Below are 27,369 nucleotides of genomic sequence, written 5' to 3'. Positions count from 1 at the left end.
ATAATATGTAGGAGGCTTGTGAAATTATATATTATATATCTACAGGACATCTATCTATATATTCTGAGGGTTCTGGCTGTGAATTTACTTTACTTGGCTGATGCAGTTTCCTGGTTCCTTTGAGATGTGTGCGTAAAAATTGGTCGGCATATACAGTGGGGCAAAAAAGTATTTAGTCAGTCAGCAATAGTGCAAGTTCCACCACTTAAAAAGATGAGAGGCGTCTGTAATTTACATCATAGGTAGACCTCAACTATGGGAGACAAACTGAGAAAAAAAAATCCAGAAAATCACATTGTCTGTTTTTTTTAACATTTTATTTGCATATTATGGTGGAAAATAAGTATTTGGTCAGAAATAAAATTTCATCTCAATACTTTGTAATATATCCTTTGTTGGCAATGACAGAGGTCAAACGTTTTCTGTAAGTCTTCACAAGGTTGCCACACACTGTTGTTGGTATGTTGGCCCATTCCTCCATGCAGATTTCCTCTAGAGCAGTGATGTTTTTGGCTTTTCGCTTGGCAACACGGACTTTCAACTCCCTCCAAAGGTTTTCTATAGGGTTGAGATCTGGAGACTGGCTAGGCCACTCCAGGACCTTGAAATGCTTCTTACGAAGCCACTCCTTCGTTGCCCTGGCGTTGTGCTTTGGATTATTGTCATGTTGAAAGACCCAGCCACGTTTCATGTTCAATGCCCTTGCTGATGGAAGGAGGTTTGCACTCAAAATCTCACGATACATGGCCCCATTCATTCTTTCATGTACCCGGATCAGTCGTCCTGGCCCCTTTGCAGAGAAACAGCCCCAAAGCATGATGTTTCCACCACCATGCTTTACAATAGGTATGGTGTTTGATGGATGCAACTCAGTATTCTTTTTCCTCCAAACACGACAAGTTGTGTTTCTACCAAACAGTTCCAGTTTGGTTTCATCAGACCATAGGACATTCTCCCAAAACACCTCTGGATCATCCAAATGCTCTCTAGCAAACTTCAGACGGGCCCGGACATGTACTGGCTTAAGCAGTGGGACACGTCTGGCACTGCAGGATCTGAGTCCATGGTGGTGTAGTGTGTTACTTATGGTAGGCCTTGTTACATTGGTCCCAGCTCTCTGCAGTTCATTCACTAGGTCTCCCCGCGTGGTTCTGGGATTTTTGCTCACCGTTCTTGTGATCATTCTGACCCCACGGGGTGGGATTTTGCGTGGAGCCCCAGATCGAGGGAGATTATCAGTGGTCTTGTATGTCTTCCATTTTCTAATTATTGCTCCCACTGTTGATTTCTTCACTCCAAGCTGGTTGGCTATTGCAGATTCAGTCTTCCCAGCCTGGTGCAGGGCTACAATTTTGTTTCTGGTGTCCTTTGACAGCTCTTTGGTCTTCACCATAGTGGAGTTTGGAGTCAGACTGTTTGAGGGTGTGCACAGGTGTCTTTTTATACTGATAACAAGTTTAAACAGGTGCCATTACTACAGGTAATGAGTGGAGGAAAGAGGAAACTCTTAAAGAAGAAGTTACAGGTCTGTGAGAACCAGAAATCTTGATTGTTTGTTTCTGACCAAATACTTATTTTCCACCATAATATGCAAATAAAATGTTAAAAAAACAGACAATGTGATTTTCTGGATTTTTTTTTCTCAGTATGTCTCCCATAGTTGAGGTCTTCCTATGATGTAAATTACAGACGCCTCTCATCTTTTTAAGTGGTGGAACTTGCACTATTGCTGACTGACTAAATACTTTTTTGCCCCACTGTACATGGTCCATGTGCCAACCGCCAACCGTTTTTCTTTCTTGCACCTATTGACTTGCATTGGCAACTATCGTCCGATATACACGGCTATATGTAGAATGCTGTGATTTTTTCCTCAACCCGATTTCAGCTGAAGAAAAATTCACAGATCAGCATGAACTCATTGAATAACATTGGTCAGAGTGTAATGCAATTTTTTTCTCGCATTGGTGATTTATATGCTAATGTGAGTGAATCTTTAATAAAAAGGCTTATATCTCTTGAATTATATAGCAGATTAAAAAAACAAAAAAACATCAGAATACCCAGGGAAGTAGCGGAAATAACACATGTAAAAACTGACCACTTTTGACCTGTTGGCAGATCCTCTCTAACCACTGCCCAATCAATTGCCTACTTGTAAGGCTACTATGTGTAGTCTTAGGGCTCCTTCTCACTTGTGTGAAATACGGCTGAATCTCGCAGGTTAAAATCCGGCTCTGCCGCCGGCACTCCAGAGCGGAGCGTGCGGCCGCACAGCAATACATGGAGCTGCATGCTCGGGTTTTAACCTGCGAGACTTGGCCGTATTTCACACAAGTGAGAAGGAGCCCTTATGTGTAGAATTGGATTTGTAGTTAAGCAACTATCACTATGTAATTATTTCAGTTTTATACTTCCACTAGGCAGAATGTGATTGATCATATTGACTTAACGATTTTGTGTTTCTTTTGTTGACAGCACCGTTACACAGGCATTACAACAATTAATGCTTGCACTGAGAAGTCGAAGACTTTGATTAATTTTTGCATAAAATTTGGATTTCTTCAGAACACCTTGTGCTCCCATCTGTTGCTGAGAAATATATCGCTGACTGCCTGCACTGCAGTCTGTCAGGTTGGCAATCTTTAAAATATGGCATCCCTGTTGAGACTTACCGCATATTAAATTTGCAAAAACAGCAAATTGCCTAGAAGGGCAGAAGAAAAGTGAAACGGCACGCATAAAGATGCGGGTAAAGCACCAACATGTCCAACCTTGCAATGTACTTGTACTGCAGAGGTTGAGCAATTTTATTGGGTTTTGGCTTAAAAGGATAAAATCTAAATCCGCTTAGCCATGCCATAACTTGTTACAATAAAATATTAAAGGAACCTGACAGGAGGTCCAATGCATACCTATTTGAAAAATACATATATATTGGATGCAGTAAATCTGCATTGTTCAATGAACATATACATTTTTACCTACGTGATTTTCATGCAACGTTTTGGAAGAAGCAAAAATACGGTGAGTCCAATGCGCTGCTACTTCCTGATCGTGAGAACGTACCTGACAGTCAGGGCCGGACTGGCCATCTGGCAATTCCGGCAAATGCCAGAAGGGCCTGTCTGGTCATGGGCTGCCTTGTCTGCTACGTTGCTAACAGAATTGGTGTTCTCAAGACACCCATACTGTTAAGAGTTGTGATGGAGCACAAAGTCGCTGACTCCATAACTTACCGCAGCAGACCACCGGTATCATTAGAAATATTGGTTTTGTAGTAAATCTCCCCTTCCTCCATCAAGGGTAATATTAGTAATATATCCCATCTGGTTCATGGGGACTGGGACAGCATGGGCCTGTGTGATTACAAATGCCAGGACTGAATTTCAGCCACCGTCCGTACCTGCTTACAGTCCCTGCAAAGTGGATGGGATTTCTAGAGATCTCCTGCTCACCGTGCCTCTTTTTTACGCTGCGTAAACTGACCTGCGGTGCGTGTTTCAAATCGGCAACGTGTCAATTTCTCTTGCGGAGTACGCTGGGTTTGATGTGTAGATTTTCCCTATATACTCACAAAAAATGCACATGTTTTCTTACAGCATTTACGGGCAGGAAACTCATCAAAACACATGTACTATCTATCTATAACATTTTATCAAAGCCAAATACCAAGAACTATCAAAAACAAAGCAACGTTTATTAAAATATGACATACCAACAAGAAACAAAAAAATGCAGCAACAAAAACTAGATAAAAACGCATGTAAAAAAAATGCACGTAAAAACGCAATGAAAAAACTGCAAGAAATATCATTTATATAATCGATGAAGAAAATCTGCAACTTCAAAAACTCACCAAAATCTCACAGAGGGAACGTAGCCTCAAGGGGCAATGTTATTATTAATCATTTGGCATCAAATCAGTGGCTGTTCAGCACCAGGGATGACTTTCTAGTTTAAAGGTCCGTTCACACAGAGTATTTGCAGCCAGAAATACTACAGAAAACACATTTTTGGGGGCATTTTATTTTGTTTCATTGTTTAATGCATTTTTTTTCTGTATGGAGCATTTTTTTAGTCACTAGTCAAATTTAAACCATTTTGTTTCTTTTTCCAGCGTCACGTGAACTACAGGCACGTTTTTACATTGAAGTTATTATGAACCTTATTCAAAGAATACTTGAAGCGTTTTTCATATTAATCCACTTCAAAATCCATCTAAAAAATCGGTGTGAACATATCCTAAGGGTAACTTCACATGGATCAGACACTGTAAAAGTCCGAATCCAGATTTACATGTTATCACAGTGGCAGATAACTGGCTGATATTTGATAACGTCCAATTTACATGTACATATGGTGCAGGCTTTAAGCGTATGTTCACATGTGTATTTGCTGCAGATTTTATTGAGGAAAATTCTACAACTTTGCCATTCAACCGAAACAAACCCATTCAGATGAATAGAACTCATTGTCAGTGGCTGAAAATTCTGCAACACAATTTGCCTTATGGCAGGGGTGTCAAACTGCATTCCTCGAGGGCCGCAAACCATGCGTGTTTTCAAGATTTCCTTAGCATTGCACAAGGCGCTGCAATCATTATGTGTGTAGGTGATTAAATTATCACCTGTGCAGTACAAGGAAATCCTGAAAACATGACCTGGTTGCAGCCCTCGAGGAATGCAGTTTGACACCCCTGCCTTATGGGCTCTCAGCTTTGGTATCAAAAGGAAAGTCGAAATCCACAGCAACCCTTGTTAATAAGTTGCCACAGATTTCGTTGCCAGAGGACAAGTGCGTGAACAAAAAAAAAATTTTTTACCAGCAAAGACAAACACAACGAAAGTGTGTGTGTTGTCTCTGTGTTGAATGTGAGTGTTATGTGGGGGGTATGTGTGTTGTGACTGGTGTGTGTGTTAGTTTAGTGTGTGTTGTACTGTAAAGACCAAAAGTTTGGACACACTTTCTCATTTAAAGATTTTTCTGTATTTTCATGACTATGAAAATTGTACATTCACACTGAAGGCATCAAAACTATGAATTAACACATGTGGAATTATATACTTAACAAAAAAAGTGTGAAACAACTGAAATTATGTCTTATATTCTAGGTTCTTCAAAGTAGCCACTTTTTGCTTTGATGACTGCTTTGCACACTCTTGGCATTCTCTTGATGAGCTTCAAGAGGTAGTCACCGGGAATGGTCTTCCAACAATCTTGAAGGAGTTCCCAGAGATGCTTAGCACTTGTTGGCTGTTTTACCTTAACTCTGTGGTCCAGCTCACCCCAAACCATCTCGATTGGGTTCAGGTCTGGTGACAGTGGAGGCCAGGTCATCTGGCGTAGCACCCCATCACTCTCCTTCTTGGTCAAATTGCCCTTACACTGCCTGGAGGTGTGTTTGGGGTCATTGTCCTGTTGAAAAATAAATGATGGTCCAACTAATCGCAAACCGGATGGAATAGCATGCCACTTCAAGATGCTGTGGTAGCCATGCTGGTTCAGTATGCCTTCTATTTTGAATAAATCCCCAACAGTGTCACCAGTAAAGCACCCCCACACCATCACACCTCCTCCTCCATGCTTCACGGTGGAAACCAGGCATGTAGAGTCTATCCGTTCACCTTTTCTGCGTCGCACAAAGACACGGTGGTTGGAACCAAAGATCTCAAATTTGGACTCATCAGACCAAAGCACAGATTTCCACTGGTCTAATGTCCATTCCTTGTGTTCTTTAGCCCAAACAAGTCTCTTCTGCTTGTTGCCTGTCCTTAGTAGTGGTTTCCTAGCAGCTATTTTACCATGAAGGCCTGCTGCACAAAGTCTCCTCTTAACAGTTGTGGTAGAGATGTGTCTGCTGCTAGAACTCTGTGTGGCATTGACCGGGTGGCTAATCTGAGCTGCTGTTAACGTGCGATTTCTGAGGCTGGTGACTGGGATAAACTTATTCTCAGAAGCAGAGGTGACTCTTGGTCTTCCTTTCCTGGGGTGGTCCTTATGTGAGCCAGTTTCTTTGTAGCGCTTGATGGTTTTTGCAACTGCACTTGGGGATACTTTCAAAGTTTGCCCAATTTTTCGGACTGACTGACCTTCATTTCTTAAAGTAATGATGGCCACTCGTTTTTCTTTACTTAGCTGCTTTTTTCTTGCCATAATACAAATTCTAACAGTCTATTCAGTGGGACCATCAGCTGTGTATCCACCAGACTTCTGCACAACACAACTGATGGTCCCAACCCCATTTATAAGGCAAGAAATCTCACTTATTAAACCTGACAAGGCACACCTGTGAAGTGAAAACCATTCCCGGTGACTTTCTCTTGAAGCTCCATCAAGAGAATGCCAAGAGTGTGTCATCAAAGCAAAAGGTGGCTACTTTGAAGAACCTAGATTATAAGACATAATTTCAGTTGTTTCACACTTTTTTGTTAAGTATATAATTCCACATGTGTTAATTCATAGTTTTGATGCCTTCAGTGTGAATGTACAATTTTCATAGTCATGAAAATTCATAAAAATCTTTAAATGATAAGGTGCGTCCATACTTTTGGTCTGTACTATATGTGAATGTTATGTGCATGCTGTGAGTATTGTGTGTGTGGTATGCGTGTGTTGTATGTGAATGTTTTGTGTGTCCTGTGAGTGTTGTGTGTGCGGCACGTGTTTGAGTTTTGTGTGTGTTGTATGTGAATGTTGTGGGTATTGTATGTGAATATTATGTGTATGACCTGTGTGTGTGGTCTTTGTGAGATTTGTGTGTGGTCTTCATGTGTCTTGTATGTTAAGTTGTGTATATATTGTGAGTGTTGTGTATGGTTTGTTTTATATCTGAGTGTTGTGTGTCGTCTGTGTGTATTGTGTGTGCTGTATGGGAATATTTTATGTATTGCGTATGTTAGCTGTGTGTTGTGTGTAAACATTGTCTGTGTGTTGTGTGTGGTCTTTGTGTGATTTTTGTGTGTTGTATGTGTATGACTTCTCCCGAATATCTTCAAGGAAGCTTACAGCCTGTAAAGACCACACGGCCACCTCAACACCATTGGGGCTACTGCAACCCTCGACCTACTGTCTCCTTCCCCATAATCCTGTAGAATGTAAGCTCGCAAGGGCAGGGTCCTCCTCCCCTGTGTACCAGTCTATCATTGTTAGTTTAGCTTACTGTAAGTGATATTTGTATTTTGATGTAACCCCTTCTCATGTACAGCACCAAGGAATTAATGGTGCTATATAAATAAATAATAATAAATAATAATATGTTGCCTGAGTGTTGTGTGGGCCTTTTGCGTGCGTTGTATGTGAATATTGTATGTTTTGTGTGTGTGCTGTTTCTGAGTGTGTGTGGTCTGTGTGCTGCATGAGTTGTGTGTGTTTTATGTGTTTGAAGTGTGAGTTTTCTCTTTGAATGTTGTGTGAGTGTTGTGTGGTGTGATAAAGTCACTGACAAAGTACTGGAGGGAAGGTATGTTTCACTGAGGGTGTTAGATTAATGACATCAACCTAGGAAAATGCTCCAGCACACTAAGTGCTGAATGGGGTTAATCAGCCATGTTAGGTTGATTCAACAGTTATAGAGTGGGTGGGGTGCAGAGGATAAATTCCCAGCCTTCTAGAGCATTCAGTGTGGGGTGGACCTGGAGGTGCAAGCTCTGGAGTTGTGTTTTCATGTTAAGGAAAGCTGAACCTTTTTTGTTTCTTAGGCCAGGAAGGCTGGGTTTTTTTTTTTTTTGCTAACACTGCTCTGGTTTTTGCAATATTGTTAAAAAACAGTGGAAGATTTAAAGAGACAGTGTTCCAGTGTCTATCGCTTAGTGTAGCTAAGTGAGCAAAGTACCACAGTGGTCTTTTTGTGTGTTATATGTGAATGTTGTGTGTTTATTGTATGTGAGTGTTGGCTGTGTGGTCTTTGCGTGAGTTTTATGTGTATTTCATTTGAATGTTGTATGTGAGTGTGCGTGTTGTGTGTGACTTTTGTGAATGCTGTGTGTTTGTTGTATGTGAGTGTTGTATGTGTTGTAAGTACTCGGGCAGAAATCCGAGAGTGGACCCTCTGGGTCGTGACTCTAGAGCCCCCGAGGTCGAGCGGACCAGATGGAATCACCCCCTATACAGGGAGTGTTAGGAGCAGGACCTCGGGGGAATGGAGACACAACAGCTAGAGCCAAAGGGGCGACCCAAGATAAAGAAGGAAACCAAAGGCTATAAGGATGGCTGGGAATAATAGGAAAACAAGACTTAACTGAAAATGACTGGAACACGGAACGGCAGAACACAGCAGGAACACGGACTGGCAGGACTCAGCAGGAACACGGACCGGAAGGACTCAGCAGGAACACGGGCTGGCAGAACACAGCAGGAACACGGACTAGCAGGATACAGCAGGAACACGGACTGGCAGTATACAACAGGAACACGGACAGGCAGGACACAGCAGGAACACGGACTGGCAGGATACAGCAGGAACACGGACAGGCAGGACACAGCAGGAACACGGACAGGCAAGACACAGCAGGAACACGGGCTGGCAGGACACTAAGACAAAGTAAAGACTGGGCTGAGAGAAGACACTGGTGCAGGGGAGCCTAGGGCATAGGGACACTGACGGCAGACAGTGCACCTACAAAGCAAAGGCGTCTTACCTAGGGAGACGCCGGGAAGAAATACCCGATGGGCGCCGCCATGTTGGGGCGGAGCCACCGGGTCGCGAACTCCCAGAAGGCTCTGCGATGGAGGAGACGCGACCGCACATGCGCAGAGGGACCGGACGCCGTGAGCCGGCGAAGGAGGAAGCAGAGCGGCGCTGGACAGGATCACGAGTGCGCCGAGGGACGGGAGAAGCCGGGTAAGTATGCGCAGCGTGCGCAGCGTACGTAACATGTGTGTTGTATGTGAGTGTTGTGAGTGAGTGTAGTGTATGAAGTAATTTTAAATTAAGCTATAAGTGTAACACCCCAGGAGGCCATTTGTTACAGTGGTGTTGCCTTCCTCACAGGGAGGGTGATCCCATGCCAGGAAGCGAGGAAGATCCCTTTAACAGGTGACATGTACACACAACACTGTTCTGACTCCAGGCCAGAAGAGGGAGATCTGATCCAGTTTGTCGATGGCTTCCCTATATATTCTGGCTGGAGGAAGAGTTAGTAAGGCAAGGAAAGTGAGGAAAGCTGGGGCAGTGCAGACATGAGGTTCTACAGCTCCTGGAAAGAGCAGAGAGAGAGACAGAGCAGATTGTAAGAGACTGTGAAGGGAGAAGAGGCAAAAGAGAGGAAAGATACTGGGAGTGGAGCTCCCAGACACAGGGCCACGCGTTTCGGTACCGGGCCTCTCTGGTTCGGTTCTGAGGCTGTCACGGTGGCTAGACCCGGTCCGCGACCCTGCTAAGGGGCGTCCAATGAAAGTAGTATTGCAGTCTGTCAGGGGTTCGTGACGCCACCTGTGGTGTTCGGTCAGGGTGACTGACGCTGCTATGGGGTTCACTGGGGTGATGGAATGGCAGCTGGATGGTATACCTTCCCACAGGTGAAGTATGTCCCCAGGGCTTCCCAGTAAGGTGGATGGTGATGGTGTGAGGTATAGTCAATAATGAGGACACAATGCTGCAGTCTCTTTACCTCTTTACTGAAGGCTTCAAGATCCTCTATCCAGAGTACGTTTAACATGGCTTTCAGAGACCGGACGGTCCGATGGGCACATCCAGAGTTTCCTTCACAGATGGAAATCGTTGCCTACCACTAGCGCCTGTGTGTTGTAGTCCTATCCTGCTGAGCATTCGGAACAGTCCTCACAAATGCCGTTCTCGTTCGTTCGTTCTCTACAGCTCTCTTTCTCGTTCTTTGGTTCCAGATGTTACTAGTTTCTAACGTCCCCCAGGTATGTTATGGCTAGGACGTCACCCGTATGACGGGAAGGCTTGGAGGTCTTCCGGGACCCTAGAGACGCCCCTCTCCCAATGTTGCCCCCTATGTCTTCGTAGGTGTAGAAGGTAGACAGCAAACCTATGACTGACTGTCCAGCGGAGTTTGAAGTAAGGCCTGAAGTCAGTTACTCCTACGGTGTTCCGGCCACCGACTACGCGCCTCAGTAAGATGTTGTCTTTCTCTCTCTCGGCACGACTCTTACTGGCTCTCCTTTGTACTTGATCTTGTTTACACGGTTCCACAATATCCTTCACTTCGTGTCTCTTTCTTAGGATACCGCCGCAGGGTGTGCAGGCGCGGTTCCGTCACGTTCTGTTCGCTAGGCTCCTGCCAGGTTCCCACGCCTGACAGGGACCCCCCTGTGCCTTCTCCCTGCAACACCCCCTGCCACGGGATATTGCCTGGTTCCAACCCAGTCAGCTTCTGACTAACTTCCTCCCCAGCCCCTAGTTTTACCAGTGTGAGGAGTGGCCCAATAAATAAAGCCTTTTTCTCCCCCTAGTGGCCGGAGTGTGAAGTGTAATGTGTTCTGGTGATACCTGGTCAGGAGAACTCCTTAGTGCCATCAGACGTACCGCTGCTCCCCTTAGCGGCAGAGCGCCATACTGCAACGACCAGGTCTCTGGGGTGCTGCACTTGCCTACTACATCGGGAGCCCTGGGGACTAAGCTTCACTTGTGAGAAGTCATACCATCCCTGCTGCCATAACATCACCCCAGTAGACCCCTTTAAACAGCGTCGGTCATCCCTGACCGAATACCACAGGTGGCGTCACGAACATTCTTTATTCAAAACAACCCCTTTAAAGAACTTCCCTTTAACTTGGACATCCAGGGCCACGGACCGGGTCGCCGCCACCGTGACTACCCCTTTAACCACCACCGGACCCGGTACTGAGTATCCCCTAGGCCCTAGCGGGCGCTCCATAAGCTAAATCAGAAATTGGAAAATAGTCTAGTTTGTCAGTTACTATCTGAAAGTCTCAGCCAAAATCAGAAGTATGATGCCCAGCAGAAACTCTTATCTCAAGGGCTCATCTTTGTAAAGTCACAAATACTTGGCAGATGGACAGGACTCACAGGAAAGGCTTTTGGACTTGGGTAGATACAAGCATAAATGTCATGTAGCCATTGTATTTCTGAAATGCAAAAGTGAAAGGCACAATACTGCGCGGAGGAAGCATCGTCTGCTGAAATGTAGCTGTTGTGTGTACAATGTGTGTCGCTTTACATCCAAATCAAGGTAAAGAAATCTACAAATAGATCAAGTTTTAGGTCAATCAATACGTCTACAGGAAGTGTGCCCCCCGCCAATATGACTAATGACATCTTGTTAGTTGGAAAGTAATAGGTGATTTTTAAAACCTGTTTTCTTAAAAAAACAAACAAGAAAATCAGTAAGAAAGGGATTATAATAAATATTAACAAATCCAGGCCAGTTATGTGAATGTTATCACATCTGTTCCTCTCATTCTGTAATGTGTCAGCAGGTTTACACGGCGTGTCCGGTCTACAGATGCCGGTGGAAGGCAAGAATCAAATGTTGGAGGCTGAAATGGCGTCTGTATGGCACGGCCAGGCTGGTGTACATCAATATGCCTTTTCATCACTCGGGGGAATAGGGTAGGTAACTATTATTCTGAAATGAAGTCCTCGGGTAAATAAAACCATGCTGTCTTATTAATGTGGGAGTTTATGGCCACCTGCCCTCATATGACTATAGATCAGCATATGCGGGTACATTTGTTTCTGGCACAGCTGGGAAATCCTCCAGATGTATACCACTGATGTCCACTCCATAGGTACACCCTACTGAGACGGTGAGACACGTCCTCCTCTCTTGCCCCTTCTCCTCTTAGTCAACATGAAGTGTTCGGCCAATCACAGCATGTTTTTGCCACTCATCAATGGCTCCTCGGGGTTTCTGTCTGAAGTCCTAAAATTTGTTCACCTGGTTCATCAACCCATGATTGGATCAGAAGTACAGTTTGTCTTGAGACACTTTTCAGTAAGTAATAAAAATGCCTTAAACATTCTCTCTCGTTATTCTGGCATTTGGCAAATATTAATAATTATGGTAATCCTAGCTGACCTAAAATGGGAAAGGTTTATTCTGATTTCATGTCAGATATTGAGAAAAACATGCATATGTGTCTTTTTATATTTTTATATAGTGTATTTAAAGTGTGTGTAAACTTCTGGTTTCAACTTTACGTCTCGTGAGGGTGAGAGATTCCCTTTAACCCTAGTGACAGAGCCAATTTTTACAATTCTGACCACTGTCATTTTATGAGGTTATAACCCTGGAATGCTTTAATGGATCCCGCTGATTCTGAGACTGTTTTTTTTCCTGACATATTGTACTTCATGTTGGTGTAAAATTTCTTCCATATGATTTGCGTTTATTTATGAAAAAAATGGAAATTTGGCAAAAATTTAAAATAAATTTGCAATTCTCAAACTTTAATTTTTGTGCCCCTAAATCAGAGAGTCGTGTCACACAAAATACTTTAACAAATAACATTTCTCACATGTCTACTTTACATCAGCACAATTTTGGAACCAGAATTTTTTTGTTGTTGTTGGGATGTGTTATGAACTGGTGATTCAGAACCACAATGGACCTGGTGGTTAAGAGCACACAAAGTGACCTGATAGTTACTAATAACATAGGACGAGCTCTGAGACGTGGGAACTCTGCTGACCGCAATCCCTAATCCTATCACACCACACTAGAGGTAGCCGTGGAGCGCTCCTGACCAGACCTAGGCGCTTCGGGCACAGCCTGAGAAACTAGCTAGCCCTGAAGATAGAAAAATAAGCCTACCTTGCCTCAGAGAAATTCCCCAAAGGAAAAGGCAGCCCCCCACATATAATGACTGTGAGTAAAGATGAAAATACAAACACAGAGATGAAATAGATTTTAGCAAAGTGAGGCCCGACTTACTGAATAGACCGAGGATAGGAAAGATAGCTTTGCGGTCAGCACAAAAACCTACAAACAACCACGCAGAGGGCGCAAAAAGACCCTCCGCACCGACTAACGGTACGGAGGTGCTTCCTCTGCGTCCCAGAGCTTCCAGCAAGCAAGACAAACCAAAATAGCAAGCTGGACAGAAAAAATAGCAAACCAAGAAACACAGGCAGAACTTAGCTTATGCAGGCCACAAGGACGATCCAGGAGAGAGCAAGACCAATACTGGAACATTGACTGGAGGCCAGGAACAAAGAACTAGGTGGAGTTAAACAGAGCAGCACCTAACGACTTAACCTCGTCACCTGAGGAAGGAAACTCAGAAGCCGCAGCCCCACTCACATCCACCAGAGGAAGCTTATGGACAGAACCAGCCGAAGTACCACTCATGACCACAGGAGGGAGCTTGACCACAGAATTCACAACAGGGATGTTACAAGGGTTAAAAGTTGACCATTTTTCTAACAACATTTACAAAACCATTTTTTAGGGACCACCGCACATTTGAAGTGACTTTGGAAAGCCAAAAGTGACACCATTCTAAAAACTGTGCAAAACCACATTCAAGAAGTTTATCAACCCTTCAGGTGCTTCACGAGAACTAGAGCAGTGTGGAAGCAAAAAATTAACATTTAACTTTTTTCACAAATTTACTTTGGACTCAAACTTCTTTATTTTCACAAGGGTATCAGGAGAAAATAGACCCAAAAATTTGTTGTGCAATTTCTCCTGAGTACGCCAATACCCTGTACGTATGTCATGTTTGGAGACCCCCTGATGTGCTTAAACAGTGGAATCCCCCCAATTCCAACCCTAACACACCCCTAACCCTAATCCCAACCCTAACCACAACCATAACCCCAACACAACCCTAACCCAAACACCACAACAGTAACCCCAACACCACAACCATAACCACAACCATAACCTCAGAGCAACTCTAACCCCCAACACAACCCTAAAACGACTCTAACCCTAGCTCTAACCCCAAACCTAGCACCAACCCTAACCCTGACTGCAAAGAATGGAAAAAATTTTAAAAAAGGATTTTATTATCTTTATCTAATTAAGGGGGTGACAAAGGGGAATTTGATTTACTATTTTTTATTTTGATCACTCTGATAGGGTCTATCACAGTGATCAAAATGAACCAATAAGAAAAATCTCCTATTGTTGCCGGGTACCGGCCGGCAGATCTCGGCAGGCGCACTGCGCATGCACCCACCATTTTCTTCCAGGAAGATGATGCGGAGGGCCGGGGGACAGAGCAGGAGGGTTTGCGGATGGCAGAGGTAACGGGGGGCCTCCTTAAAGAAGAGAGAAATGAACGGAAAATCAAACTTTTTTGTGATCAAGTGACTGGGAAGGGTAAAAACTGACTCGAATCTAGTTCTCTGGGGTCTCAGCTACAACCAGAAGTTGAGACCCCAGAGATTTTCTGATGCTAGGGGGCACTATACACGTATTTCTCAGTGCCGTGAAAAAGCGGCGCTGAAGAATAAGTACCCTTAACTGCCGTCGTTCAAAAGGTGTATCGGCGGTCGGTAAGGGGTTAAATGTACAGTATATTGCCTATTGCAACCCAAACATGTCATCAGGGCTGTGGAGTTGGAGTCGGAGTCGTGGAGTCGGTGTCCATTTTGGTGGAGTCGGAGTTGGAGTGGCTATAAAATGGACCGACTCCTAAAATATATAATAAATTGGGGTCAGTAGTTCAGTGCAGGGTGTGCTGTAAATATTTTCATAATAATTTGGGAAAGATATGAAATGTCCTATAAATGTCTATTCTGTTCCTGATCTAAGGATCTCAACTTTTAGTTGATATGAATCTGTGCTGCACTTTATGTACATGCTCAGTAGTGAGGCAGTGCTGTGGGGTCAGAGTGGAGATTAATCCGTTCTGCACTTTATGTACATGCTCAGTAGTGAGGCAGTGCTGTGGGGTCAGAGTGGAGATGAATCTGTGCTGCGCTTTATGTACACGCTCAGTAGTGAGGCAGTGCTGTGGAGATGAATCTGTGCTGTACTTTCTGTACATGCTCAGTAGTGAGGCAGTGCTGTGGAGATGAATCTGCTGCACTTTATGTACATGCTCAGCAGTGAGGCAGTGCTGTGAGGTCAGAGTGGAGATGAATATGTGCTGCACTTTAAGAACACGCTCAGTAGTGAGGCAGTGCTGTGGGGTCAGAGTGGAGATGAATCTGTGAATCTGTGCTGTGCTTTAGTTTATGTACATGCTCAGTAGTGAGGCAGTGCTGTGGGGTCGGAGTGCAGATGAATCTGCTGCACCTTATGTACACGCTCAGTAGTGAGGCAGTGCTATGGGGTCAGAGTGGAGATGAATCTGTGCTGCAGTTTATGTACATTCTCAGTAGTGAGGCAGTGCTGTGAGGTCGGAGTGGAGATGAATCTGTGCTGCACTTTATGTACATGCTCAGTAGTGAGGCAGTGCTGTGAGGTCGGAGTGGAGATGAATCTGCTGCACTTTATGTACATGCTCAGTAGTGAGGCAGTGCTGTGAGGTCGGAGTGGAGATGAATCTGCTGCACTTTATGTACATGCTCAGTAGTGAGGCAGTGCTGTGGGGTTGGAGTGGAGATGAATCTGCTGCACTTTATGTACATGCTCAGTAGTGAGGCAGTGCTGTGGGGTCGGAGTGGAGATGAATCTGCTGCACTTTATGTACATGCTCAGTAGTGAGGCAGTGCTGTGGGGTCAGAGTGGAGATTAATCCGTTCTGCACTTTATGTACATGCTCAGTAGTGAGGCAGTGCTGTGGGGTCAGAGTGGACATGAATCTGTGCTGCGCTTTATGTACACTCTCAGTAGTGAGGCAGTGCTGTGGAGATGAATCTGTGCTGTACTTTCTGTACATGCTCAGTAGTGAGGCAGTGCTGTGGAGATGAATCTGCTGCACTTTATGTACATGCTCAGCAGTGAGGCAGTGCTGTGAGGTCAGAGTGGAGATGAATCTGTGCTGCACTTTAAGAACACGCTCAGTAGTGAGGCAGTGCTGTGGGGTCAGAGTGGAGATGAATCTGTGCTGTGCTTTAGTTTATGTACATGCTCAGTAGTGAGGCAGTGCTGTGGGGTCGGAGTGGAGATGAATCTGCTGCACCTTATGTACACGCTCAGTAGTGAGGCAGTGCTGTGGGGTCGGAGTGGAGATGAATCTGCTGCACCTTATGTACACGCTCAGTAGTGAGGCAGTGCTGTGGGGTCAGAGTGGAGATGAATCTGTGCTGCAGTTTATGTACATGCTCAGTAGTGAGGCAGTGCTGTGGGGTCGGAGTGGAGATGAATCTGTGCTGCACTTTATGTACATGCTCAGTAGTGAGGCAGTGCTGTGAGGTCGGAGTGGAGATGAATCTGCTGCACTTTATGTACATGCTCAGTAGTGAGGCAGTGCTGTGGGGTTGGAGTGGAGATGAATCTGCTGCACTTTATGTACATGCTCAGTAGTGAGGCAGTGCTGTGGGGTCGGAGTGGAGATGAATCTGCTGCACTTTATGTACATGCTCAGTAGTGAGGCAGTGCTGTGGGGTCAGAGTGGAGATTAAACCGTTCTGCACTTTATGTACATGCTCAGTAGTGAGGCAGTGCTGTGGGGTCAGAGTGGACATGAATCTGTGCTGCGCTTTATGTACACTCTCAGTAGTGAGGCAGTGCTGTGGAGATGAATCTGTGCTGTACTTTCTGTACATGCTCAGTAGTGAGGCAGTGCTGTGGAGATGAATCTGCTGCACTTTATGTACATGCTCAGCAGTGAGGCAGTGCTGTGAGGTCAGAGTGGAGATGAATCTGTGCTGCACTTTAAGAACACGCTCAGTAGTGAGGCAGTGCTGTGGGGTCAGAGTGGAGATGAATCTGTGCTGTGCTTTAGTTTATGTACATGCTCAGTAGTGAGGCAGTGCTGTGGGGTCGGAGTGGAGATGAATCTGCTGCACCTTATGTACACGCTCAGTAGTGAGGCAGTGCTGTGGGGTCGGAGTGGAGATTAATCTGCTGCACCTTATGTACACGCTCAGTAGTGAGGCAGTGCTGTGGGGTCAGAGTGGAGATGAATCTGTGCTGCAGTTTATGTACATGCTCAGTAGTGAGGCAGTGCTGTGGGGTCGGAGTGGAGATGAATCTGTGCTGCACTTTATGTACATGCTCAGTAGTGAGGCAGTGCTGTGAGGTCGGAGTGGAGATGAATCTGCTGCACTTTATGTACATGCTCAGTAGTGAGGCAGTGCTGTGAGGTCGGAGTGGAGATGAATCTGCTGCACTTTATGTACATGCTCAGTAGTGAGGCAGTGCTGTGGGGTCGGAGTGGAGATGAATCTGCTGCACTTTATGTACATGCTCAGTAGTGAGGCAGTGCTGTGGGGTCGGAGTGGAGATGAATCTGCTGCACTTTATGTATATGCTCAGTAGTGAGGCAGTGCTGTGGAGTCGGAGTGGAGATGAATCTGTGCTGCACTTTATGTACACGCTCAGTAGTGAGGCAGTGCTGTGGGGTCAGAGTGGAGATGAATCTGTGCTGCACTTTATGTACACGCTCAGTAGTGAGGCAGTGCTGTGGGGTCGGAGTGGAGACGAATCTGTGCTGTGCTTTATGTACATGCTCAGTAGTGAGGCAGTGCTGTGGGGTGGGAGTGGAGATGAATCTGTGCTGTGCTTTATGTACACGCTCAGTAGTGAGGCAGTGCTGTGGGGTCGGAGTGGAGATGAATCTGCTGCACTTTATGTATATGCTCAGTAGTGAGGCAGTGCTGTGGGGTCGGAGTGGAGATGAATCTGTGCTGTGCTTTATGTACATGCTCAGTAGTGAGGCAGTGCTGTGGAGTCGGAGTGGAGATGAATCTGCTGCTCTTTATGTACACGCTCAGTAGTGAGGCAGTGCTGTGGGGTCGGAGTGGAGATGAATCTGTGCTGCACTTTATGTACACACTCAGTAGTGAGGCAGTGCTGTGGGGTCTGAGTGGAGATGAATCTGTGCTGTGCTTTATGTACAAACTCAGTAGTGAGGCAGTGCTGTGGGGTCGGAGTGGAGATGAATCTGTGCTGAGCTTTATGTACAGGCTCAGTAGTGAGGCAGTGCTGTGGGGTCAAAGTGGAGATGAATCTGTGCTGCACTTTATGTACATGCTCAGTAGTGAGGCAGTGCTGTGGAGTCGGAGTGGAGATGAATCTGTGCTGCACTTTATGTACATGCTCAGTAGTGAGGCAGTGCTGTGGAGATGAATCTGTGCTGTGCTTTATGTACACGCTCAGTAGTGAGGCAGTGCTGTGGGGTTGGAGTGGAGATGAATCTGTGCTGCACTTTATGTACATGCTCAGTAGTGAGGCAGTGCTGTGGAGCTGGAGTGGAGATGAATCTGTGCTGTGCTTTATGTACATGCTCAGTAGTGAGGCAGTGCTGTGGAGTCAGAGTCGAAGAAATTGAGGAGTCGGAGATTTGGCTTATCCACTCCACAGCCCTGCATGTTACTTTTATTTAAAACAACAGTCTAAATGGTATATGTTCAGAGAGCTTTAAGGCCTCTATTACCATTTTGTGCGCACGTAAACTATAGAAATCAAAATTCACAACAGTTTAAATTAAAAATAAGAACAACTTTCCACTTCAGCCGTTAATTGAAAGTGAGACAACAATATTTTAAGGAGCAGCAAATTAGAAAAAGCCGACTGTGGTGTTCAGAGTTTAGAGGATTATCGCCAATTTAGTCTTAGTTTTGATTAATGATTTGCATTTTGCAGAAGTCACAGTGGTCTGATGATTTGTTGCAGCAATGAAATAATAATAATAATAATAATCTTTATTTATATAGCGCCAACATATTCCGCAGCGCTTTACAGTTTAACAGTTTCAAACACAACAGTCATAGGTAACAATGTTAACAATACAGTAATAAAGCAAAATAAGACAAAATAAGACAAAATAAGATGACCCTGCTCGTGAGAGCTTACAATCTACAATGAGGTGGGGGAGATACAAAGTACAGGTGTGTATTTACAATGATGTATTTACAATGATGGTCCAGCCATCTTCAGGGGTTGGGGGATAGATGGAGATAGTGAATGGGCTACACACACACAAACATAAAATGAGCTTGATTAAGGAACGTGATTGGCCGCTCTGAACAAATGAGTTTTGAGCGAGCGCCTAAAACTATGCAAGTTGTGGATGGTCCTAATAAAGCCGCGATCTGAAGGCTATTTTTATTAGATGATGTATATGTCTATGTATATTATTTCCATGGGAAAATGACAAGCTCCCGAGGTCTGCTCCCACATAGATAGGTGATAAGCATGGAAGAAACAGAAATAAGGTGCACATGGGAGGAGTAAGTGATGACGAGAGTGACATCAATGAATAAACAGTGGAGGGTATCACCTTTTCAGATTGTGCCATGTGAGCGAAACTCCACTCAGTGCCTTAAAGTTGAATAACACGATGCCGCCATTGTCCTTGTCCCCCGGCTGGGTGTGACAGAGTCAGGAGGCGACGATCCAGAGAATATGTTTGTGGATCGAGGTCCAGCCATATGCTGGCGCAGATCAAACAAGAAACTTCTTTATTGGGCATGTCTCAGAAATACAATGCATGTCAGGGCTCAGGGTGATGGAGACACGACAGATACATCGCTCTCACTTTATAATGGGGCCCTGAGCTCTGAAACGCGTGTGTCCGTTGTCAAGAAGATGGAGTATGTTTCTAACACTGGGGTCCCACAGCTGACAGATGCGCCAAATTCGCCTTACTCCAGCGCACTCAGGGTCAAGACTAGTGTACAGAATGCCAATGCGGGATGCCTATGACTCCTGGTGAGCAGGGACACTGGCAGGGCTTAGTAGTGCCGCTATCCAAGGGGGTCCGACACCAACAATAAAGGTACAAATGCCACACAATAAAAACAAGGGCGATCACACAGGGCCAGCAGCCAGGAAACATCATGGAGAAACCGCCAATGCACCAAAATTCACCAGATGGCTTCCCCAAAATGGATTGTGATCATGACAGGGGTGGTCAGTGTAGCTCTGCGCCAGGGGTGGTCAGTGTAGCTCAGTGCCAGGAGTGGTCACTGTAGCTCAGTGCCAGGGGTGGTCAGTGTAGTTCAGTGCCAAGGGTGGTGAGTGTAGCTCAGTGCCAGGGGTGGTCAGTGTAGCTCAGTGGTAGGGGTGGTCAGTGTAGCTCAGTGCCAAGGGTGGTCAGTGTAGCTCAGTGCCAGGGGTGGTCAGTGTAGCTCAGTGGTAGGGGTGGTCAGTGTAGCTCAGTGCCAGGGGTGGTCAGTGTAGCTCAGTGACAGGGGCAGTCAGTGTAGCTCAGTGCCAGGAGTGGTCAGTGTAGATCAGTGCCAGGGGTGGTCAGTGTAGCTCAGTGCCAGGGGTGGTCAGTGTAGCTCAGTGCCAGGGGTGGTCAGTGTAGCTCAGTGCCAGGGGTGGTCAGTGTAGCTCAGTGACAGGGGTTCAGTGGAGCTCAGTGCCAGGGGTGGTAAGTGTAGCTCAGTGCCAGGGGCGGTCAGTGTAGCTCAGTACCAGGGGTGGTCAGTGTAGCTCAGTGCCAGGGTGGTCAGTGTAGCTCAGTGACAGGGGTTCAGTGGAGCTCAGTGCCAGGGGTGGTAAGTGTAGCTCAGTGCCAGGGGCGGTCAGTGTAGCTCAGTACCAGGGGTGGTCAGTGTAGCTCAGTGCCAGGCGTGGTCAGTGTAGCTCAGTGCCAGGGGTGGTCAGTGTAGCTCAGTTCCAGGGGCGGTCAGTGTAGCTCAGTACCAGGGGTAGTCAGTGTAGCTCAGCACCAGGGGTCGTCAGTGTAGCTCGGCACCAGGGGTAGTCAGTGTAGCTCAGCGCCAGGGGTCGTCAGTGTAGCTCGGCACCAGGGGTGGTCAGCGTAGCTCGGTGCCAGGGGTGGTCAGTGTAGCTCAGTGCCAAGGGAGGTAAGGGTAGCTTGGTGCCAGGGGTGGTCAGTGTAGCTCGGTGCCAGGGGTGGTCAGTGTAGCTCAGTGCCAAGGGAGGTAAGGGTAGCTTGGTGCCAGGGGTGGTCAGTGTAGCTCGGTGCCAGGGTGGTCAGTGTAGCTCGGTGCCAGGGGTGGTCAGTGTAGCTCAGTGCCAAGGGAGGTAAGGGTAGCTTGGTGCCAGGGGTGGTCAGTGTAGCTCGGTGCCAGGGTGGTCAGTGTAGCTCGGTGCCAGGGGTGGTCAGTGTAGCTCAGTGCCAGGGGCGGTCAGTGTAGCTCAATATTAGACTGCCACATACTATGATGGCACCATCACACCATAGTGCCACAGAATGCAGATACCAGGGTCTCATAACAGGACATAAGGGTCACATAACACCTGTGCAACTGAGGAGCCAGCTGATTAGTTATTTGTCAAGAACTAGGACACAGCCCATACATAATATACGGCCCCTGTAACAGTGCCAGTGCCTACTACAGCCGTCCATGACTCTCAGCGGGGTCGCCCTCCCTCTGCCCGCTCTGCCCACACTCACTCTCTAGGCGTCTGCCCCATTGCCGAGCTCAGGCGATGCCCAGACTCCTTCTTCTTGGCTTGTTTAGAGGACATGGTGGCGGCTCCGGACCACTGTGCACCACTACGGACTGTGCTGGGAGAGCCGCGTCTTTTGGTTGCTAGGAGACGATGGCGGCGCGTCCATGGAGCTGAGGCGCGCCCTGAGCCTCGGCCGCTGCCCTCCTCTCTGTACCGCTGTCCGGGGCCCCTCTTCTGGAGAAGACTCCTGAGTCCTAGGGCCCCTCTTCTGGAGAAAGCTCCTAAGTCCTGGGGGCCCCTCTTCTGGAGAAGACTCCTGAGTCCTAGGGCCCCTCTTCTGGAGAAGGCTCCTGAGTCCTGGGGCCCCTCTACTGGAGAAGGCTCCTAAGTCCTGGGGGGCCCTCTACTGGAGAAGGCTCCTGAGTCCTGGGGGGCCCTCTACTGGAGAAGGCTCCTAAGTCCTGGGGCCCCTCTTCTGGAGAAGGCTCCTGAGTCCCGGGACCCGAGAAGGCTCCTAAGTCCTGGGGGCCCCTCTACTGGAGAAGGCTCCTGAGTCCTGGGGCCCCTCTGTTGGAGAAGGCTCCTGAGTCCTGGGGCCCCTCTGTTGGAGAAGGCTCCTGAGTCCTGGGGGGCCCTCTACTGGAGAAGGCTCCTAAGTCCTGGGGGGCCCTCTACTGGAGAAGGCTCCTGAGTCCTGGGGCCCCTCTACTGGAGAAGGCTCCTGAGTCCTGGGGCCCCTCTACTGGAGAAGGCTCCTAAGTCCTGGGGTGCCCTCTACTGGAGAAGGCTCCTGAGTCCTGGGGGGCCCTCTACTGGAGAAGGCTCCTGAGTCCTGGGGCCCCTCTACTGGAGAAGGCTCCTGAGTCCTGGGGCCCCTCTGTTGGAGAAGGCTCCCGGGGCCCCTCTGACACTTCTCACCATGTCCTGTCGCCCTATAAGCAGCCCATCAGCTGCCCCACCGTGCACTGGGTGCCATATCTGTACCGTGCTGAATCCCCTTCCCAAGAGCTGTGTGGGGGTCTTGCTTCTGGCAGGATGAGTGGTCGTTGTGAATGACACGGCTCCTTTTGCCCTGTAATGTAAAAAACGGAGAAAAAATCCAAGTGGCTGAAATGTGACAAAATGTGCGATTCTGTCTGGCTATGTGCACACGTTGCGGATTAGGCTTAGGAATTTCTGGTGCTGATTCTGCCTCTCCTGGCAGAAAACGCACCTGCGGATTTGTCGCTTTTTTGTGCGGTTCCGCAGGATTTTTTGTGCGTTTTTGCTGTGTTTTTTCTGCGGATTTGCTGCGGTTTTTACCCCTGCGGTTTTCTATAATGGAATGGGTACAAAAACGCTGCGGATTCACAAAAAATAAGTGACATGCTACTTCTTTTAAACTGCAGCGGATTTTCTGCAAAGTGTGCAGAGCATTTTTTTTCTCATTGATTTACATTGTACTGTAAATCAATTGCGGATCTGCAGCGTTTCTGCACTGCAAAAAGCGCTGCGGATCCGCAGAGAATCCGCAACATGTGCACAAACCCTTAGATGGGTTTTGAGGCGCGGAGTGTGCGGTAACTCTGACATGGCGGCATCATTCTCCGCCATCTGATCGCAGTAATACCAGACGGACGGCTTTTATATTTTACTTGTGAAAAAAGTTCTGAAATCTGTAAACACAAAATCCTTTTTTGGCTTCTGTCTCTATTTTCTGAGACCAGTGACATTTTCATTCTTCCACTATGTGACGGTGACGGTTTCTTTGTGCGCCGCGCTGTAGTCATTGACACCATTTTAGCGCACACGTCACTGATCACTTTTTATTGAATTTTCTCAAGGAACTGCGGTGATGCAAATAATGCAAATCTGCAATTTAGATTTTTTTTGGTTTTCAGCATTAAACTTATCCTACAAATATTTTTTGATAGTTCACAGTATCGCAGTATAGAGTATTAATTACGATTTCCTTTGAAACTCAGAGAACTATCAAGATAACAGCCAAGTGGGCCTTCAGCAGACCCCCAGCTGCCATGGTAACCCATCGGTCCCCCCAGGAACATGATGTTGGGGGTGGCATTGGCCCAGGTGGATGAGGCAGTTAAATGTTAGTGTCAGTGATTGACAGTGGCATTTATATAGTTAAAGGGTATGTGCCAAATTTGAACATGCCATTTACTTGTAGCTTTAATCTTACAATAGCGCCCATTTGTTTTACTGAAAATGCAGCTACATGGAGAAAGTGGACTTCTTTCCTCCCGGAAGGCGCCGGCTTTCAGTCATGGGGTTTGCCCGGAGCAGCTACTGTACTGTGAGCGGCAGCTGTCAGTATGGCCTGGAAGTTTGATTGGCAGCTCAGACACTCTGCACAGATGTGCTGCGTAGAGAGCTGTCAATCACAGTGTCAAGGCGCCCTTACAGCAGGCACAGTACAGCGCATGGTGACTGCAGCCCCATGTGCAAACCCCATGACTGAAAGCCGACGGCTCCCAAGAAGAGATAAGATCATTTTCTCAAGCCAGCCACACTTTCAGTAAGGCAACCAGGTAACAATGCAACACTATTTACCTGCAGACTAACCCTACATCTACAGGTATATAGCATTTTCCAAGGTGACAGGATCCCTTTAAACATCAGCAATCGCAGATAGAGCCAATCTCGCCTATGGGGCACACTCAGCTCATGAGCCCACCCTATACACGTTGGCCCCGACCATGATGTCAGACATGCAAACAAGACAATGCCATCCAGCATGTGTGCAGAAGCTTCCCCCGTGTATGTGCCAAATGTAATGAAAAATGACAATGTAAATGGAGCCCTATGTGAATGACTAGCTAAGAACTGACGGACGAGCATGCTGCACTGTAGATTTAGTGCAATACTAGAAACACTGCTCAATCCACAGGTCCATTTCCACTAATGACCAGTGGCGCCAATCAACTGCCAATCAGGTACCGGTCACTGATCTTTAGTAGTCTAGTTGAGCGCACACAGACTGCCATTGTTCTTGGCAGCGCCATTCTTGTTTACACTTGATGATGTGCTGCTGAGAACAATGATCTATGGTGCAGCCCAAAAGATAATTTCACCTGACGAACTAGGTGTTCTGTTCATTCATCAAGTTCACTGCAGCCTGTTTAGGGCTCCTGTACATGACTGTATTTTTGGTCCAAAACATCGGATTGCATTTGGACCAATGTTATTCTAGGTGGCACATGTCAACCATTTTCCTTGTGCCTCACAGAATGCCTGAGTTGGATTTGATTATCAGATCGCACTTGGGCATGCAAATTAAATTAGAAAATACGCTAGTGTGACCCTAACCTTACACTGCAAGATTATCATGAAACAAGCGATCCTAGAATAAATCGTTCCCAGTAATCCTGCAGTGGACATGGACCTGTACACTGGGGAGGACCCACAGACATTGTGCGGCACATCGGTTGGGCTAGTATTCTATACAGTCCATCTAAATACACTAACCACATCTTCTCAGGTAACATTTACTAGATTTTCATGCACCTTTCCCATGGCTTTATGAGACCACCTTGACGATGGTTGATGGGCTCACACTATTTGGCCAAATTCTGTGCAAAGCGTCTCACAAATTGTTCCTAATGTTCAAAAAGCCATTTTTGCTATTCATAATTCATGTATTTCATATTTCTGTCATTTCTATGTTAGCTTAGGCCTCTTTCACACCTCCGTCGTTTGGCCAACGTCGCAATACGTCGTTTTGGAGAAAAAACGCATCCTGCAAAGTTGCCCGCAGGATGTGTTTTTTCTCCATAGACTTGCATTAGCGACGCATTGCGACATATGGCCACACGTCGCATCCGTCGTGCAACGGATGCGTCGTGATTTTGCAGCCCATCGTGACGAAAAAACGTTCAATGTAAGTTTTTTCGTCCGTCAGAACAGCCATTTCCGACCACGCATGCGCGGCCAGAACTCCGCCCCCCTCCTCCCCGGAACTCATAATGGGCAGCGGATGCGTCTGAAAACTGCATCCGCTGCCCATGTTATGCACTATTTGCACAACGTACGTCGGGCCGACGGTTTGTGACAGCCCCGTACCGACTGAAATGTGAAAGAGGCCTTACTGACTGAGCACTCCTCCCTTCACCATGTGGTTTTTAATTACATCTAATCACACTTGGTTCCGGCCAACCCATATGTAGGCTTTGCTGAGAGAGGTGTCCACATTCACCCAAGCATACAGACATTAGCCTTCGGTAAGTGTTCACATTTGGACAGGTCAGGGACCCATCAGATTAATGAGACCACCTTGACGATGGTTGATGGGCTCACACTATTTGGCTAAATTCTGTGCAAAGTGTCTCACAAATTTTTCCTAATGTTCAAAAAGCCATTTTGCTATTCATATTTCATGTATTTCATATTTGACATGCTTTGGCACGATAGAGTGCAACCTTTTTTTGACAATAGTATTTTATACAGTCCATCTAAATATACTAACCGCATCTTCTCAGGTAACGTTTACTAGATTTTCATGCGCCTTTCCCATGGCTGTATATTTATGCCATGTCCAGATGTGAAAAAATCTGTAGAATTTCTGCGCTAATTTCACACTTAAAATCTGTAACTGTGCAATGGAAATCCACATCCAAAAGAAAAAATGAAAAAATGACCGGCACTGAACAAGCTGTCACTGATCAAACCAACTGCACGTGTGATCCACAAAAGCTAGACGGACTTCGTTTTCACAGAAGCTAGGGCGGTGCTTTGCGGGAGTTGGAAGTTTCGCCCCCCAGCAGTTCGCCCCCAGGTACACTTCGCCCCCGAACATTTCGCCCCCAGCATGTTTCGCCCCCGCACATTTCACCCCCAGCATGTTTCGCCCCCGCACATTTCACCCCCAGCAGTTCGCCCCCGGATGTTTCGCCCCGGATGTTTCGCCCCCGGATGTTTCGCCCCCAGCAGTTCGCCCCCGGATGTTTCGCCCCCAGCAGCTCGCCCCCGCACATTTCGCCCCCAGCAGTTCGCCCCCGGATGTTTCGCACCCAGCATTTCGCCCCCAGCATTTCGCCCCCAGCAGTTCGCCCCCAGGTACACTTCGCCCCCGAACATTTCACCCCCAGCATTTCGCCCCCAGGATGTTTCGCCCCCGCACATTTCGTCCCCAGCAGTTCGCCCCCGGATGTTTCGCCCCCGGATGTTTCGCCCCCAGCAGTTCACCCCCGGATGTTTCGCCCCCAGCAGTTCGCCCCCGGATGTTTCGCCCCCGGACGTTTCGCCCCCGCACATTTCGCCCCCAGCAGTTCGCCCCCGGATGTTTCGCCCCCGGATGTTTCGCCCCCGGATGTTTCGCCCCCAGCAGTTCGCCCCCGGATGTTTCGCACCCAGCAGTTAGCCCCCGGATGTTTCGCCCCCAGCAGATCGCCCCCGGATGTTTCGCCCCCAGCAGTTCGCCCCCGGATGTTTCGCCCCTGGATGTTTCGCCCCCAGCAGTTCGCCCCCGGATGTTTCGCCCCTGGATGTTTCGCCCCCGCACATTTCGCCCCCAGCAGTTTGCCCCCGGATGTTTCGCCCCCGGATGTTTCGCCCCCAGCAGTTCGCCCCCGGATGTTTCGCACCCAGCAGTTCGCCCCCGGATGTTTCGCACCCAGCAGTTCGCCCCCGGATGTTTCGCCCCCAGCAGTTCGCCCCCGATGTTTCGCCCCCAGCAGTTCGCCCCCGGATGTTTCGCCCCCGGATGTTTCGCCCCCAGCAGTTCGCCCCCGGATGTTTCGCCCCCAGCAGTTCGCCCCCGGATGTTTCGCCCCCGGATGTTTCGCCCCCTGGATGTTTCGCCCCCAGTAGTTCGCCCCTGTATGTTTCAACTCCAGATGCTTCGTCCCCAAGCAGTTCGCCCCCGGATGTTTCCCCCCAGCAGTTCGCCCCCCGGATGTTTTGCCTCCAGCAGTTCGCCCCCAGATGTTTCGCCCCCAGCAGATCGCCCCCGGATGTTTCGCCCCCAGCAGTTCGCCCCCGGATGTTTCGCCCCTGGATGTTTCGCCCCCAG

General features: G+C 47.3%; 1 protein-coding gene across 2 annotated transcripts in view; it reads right to left on the bottom strand.

The window, feature by feature from the left end:
- Positions 1–21,498, bottom strand: part of ADGB (androglobin) — a 591,174-nt gene extending 569,676 nt beyond the window's left edge. For both annotated transcript variants that reach the window (XM_069769164.1, XM_069769163.1), the window contains exon 1: positions 21,364–21,498. In XM_069769164.1, coding sequence (XP_069625265.1) covers positions 21,364–21,437 — 74 coding nt within the window. In that variant the 5' untranslated portion in view covers positions 21,438–21,498. The remainder of the gene's footprint in view (positions 1–21,363) is intronic.
- Positions 21,499–27,369: the final 5,871 nt, after the last annotated feature.

The sequence above is a fragment of the Ranitomeya imitator genome, chromosome 5, assembly GCF_032444005.1.
Source record: "Ranitomeya imitator isolate aRanImi1 chromosome 5, aRanImi1.pri, whole genome shotgun sequence".
Classification (NCBI taxonomy): domain Eukaryota; kingdom Metazoa; phylum Chordata; class Amphibia; order Anura; family Dendrobatidae; genus Ranitomeya; species Ranitomeya imitator.
The sequence above is the reverse complement of the archived record's forward strand: the minus strand, read 5'-3'. Positions and strand labels throughout refer to the sequence as shown.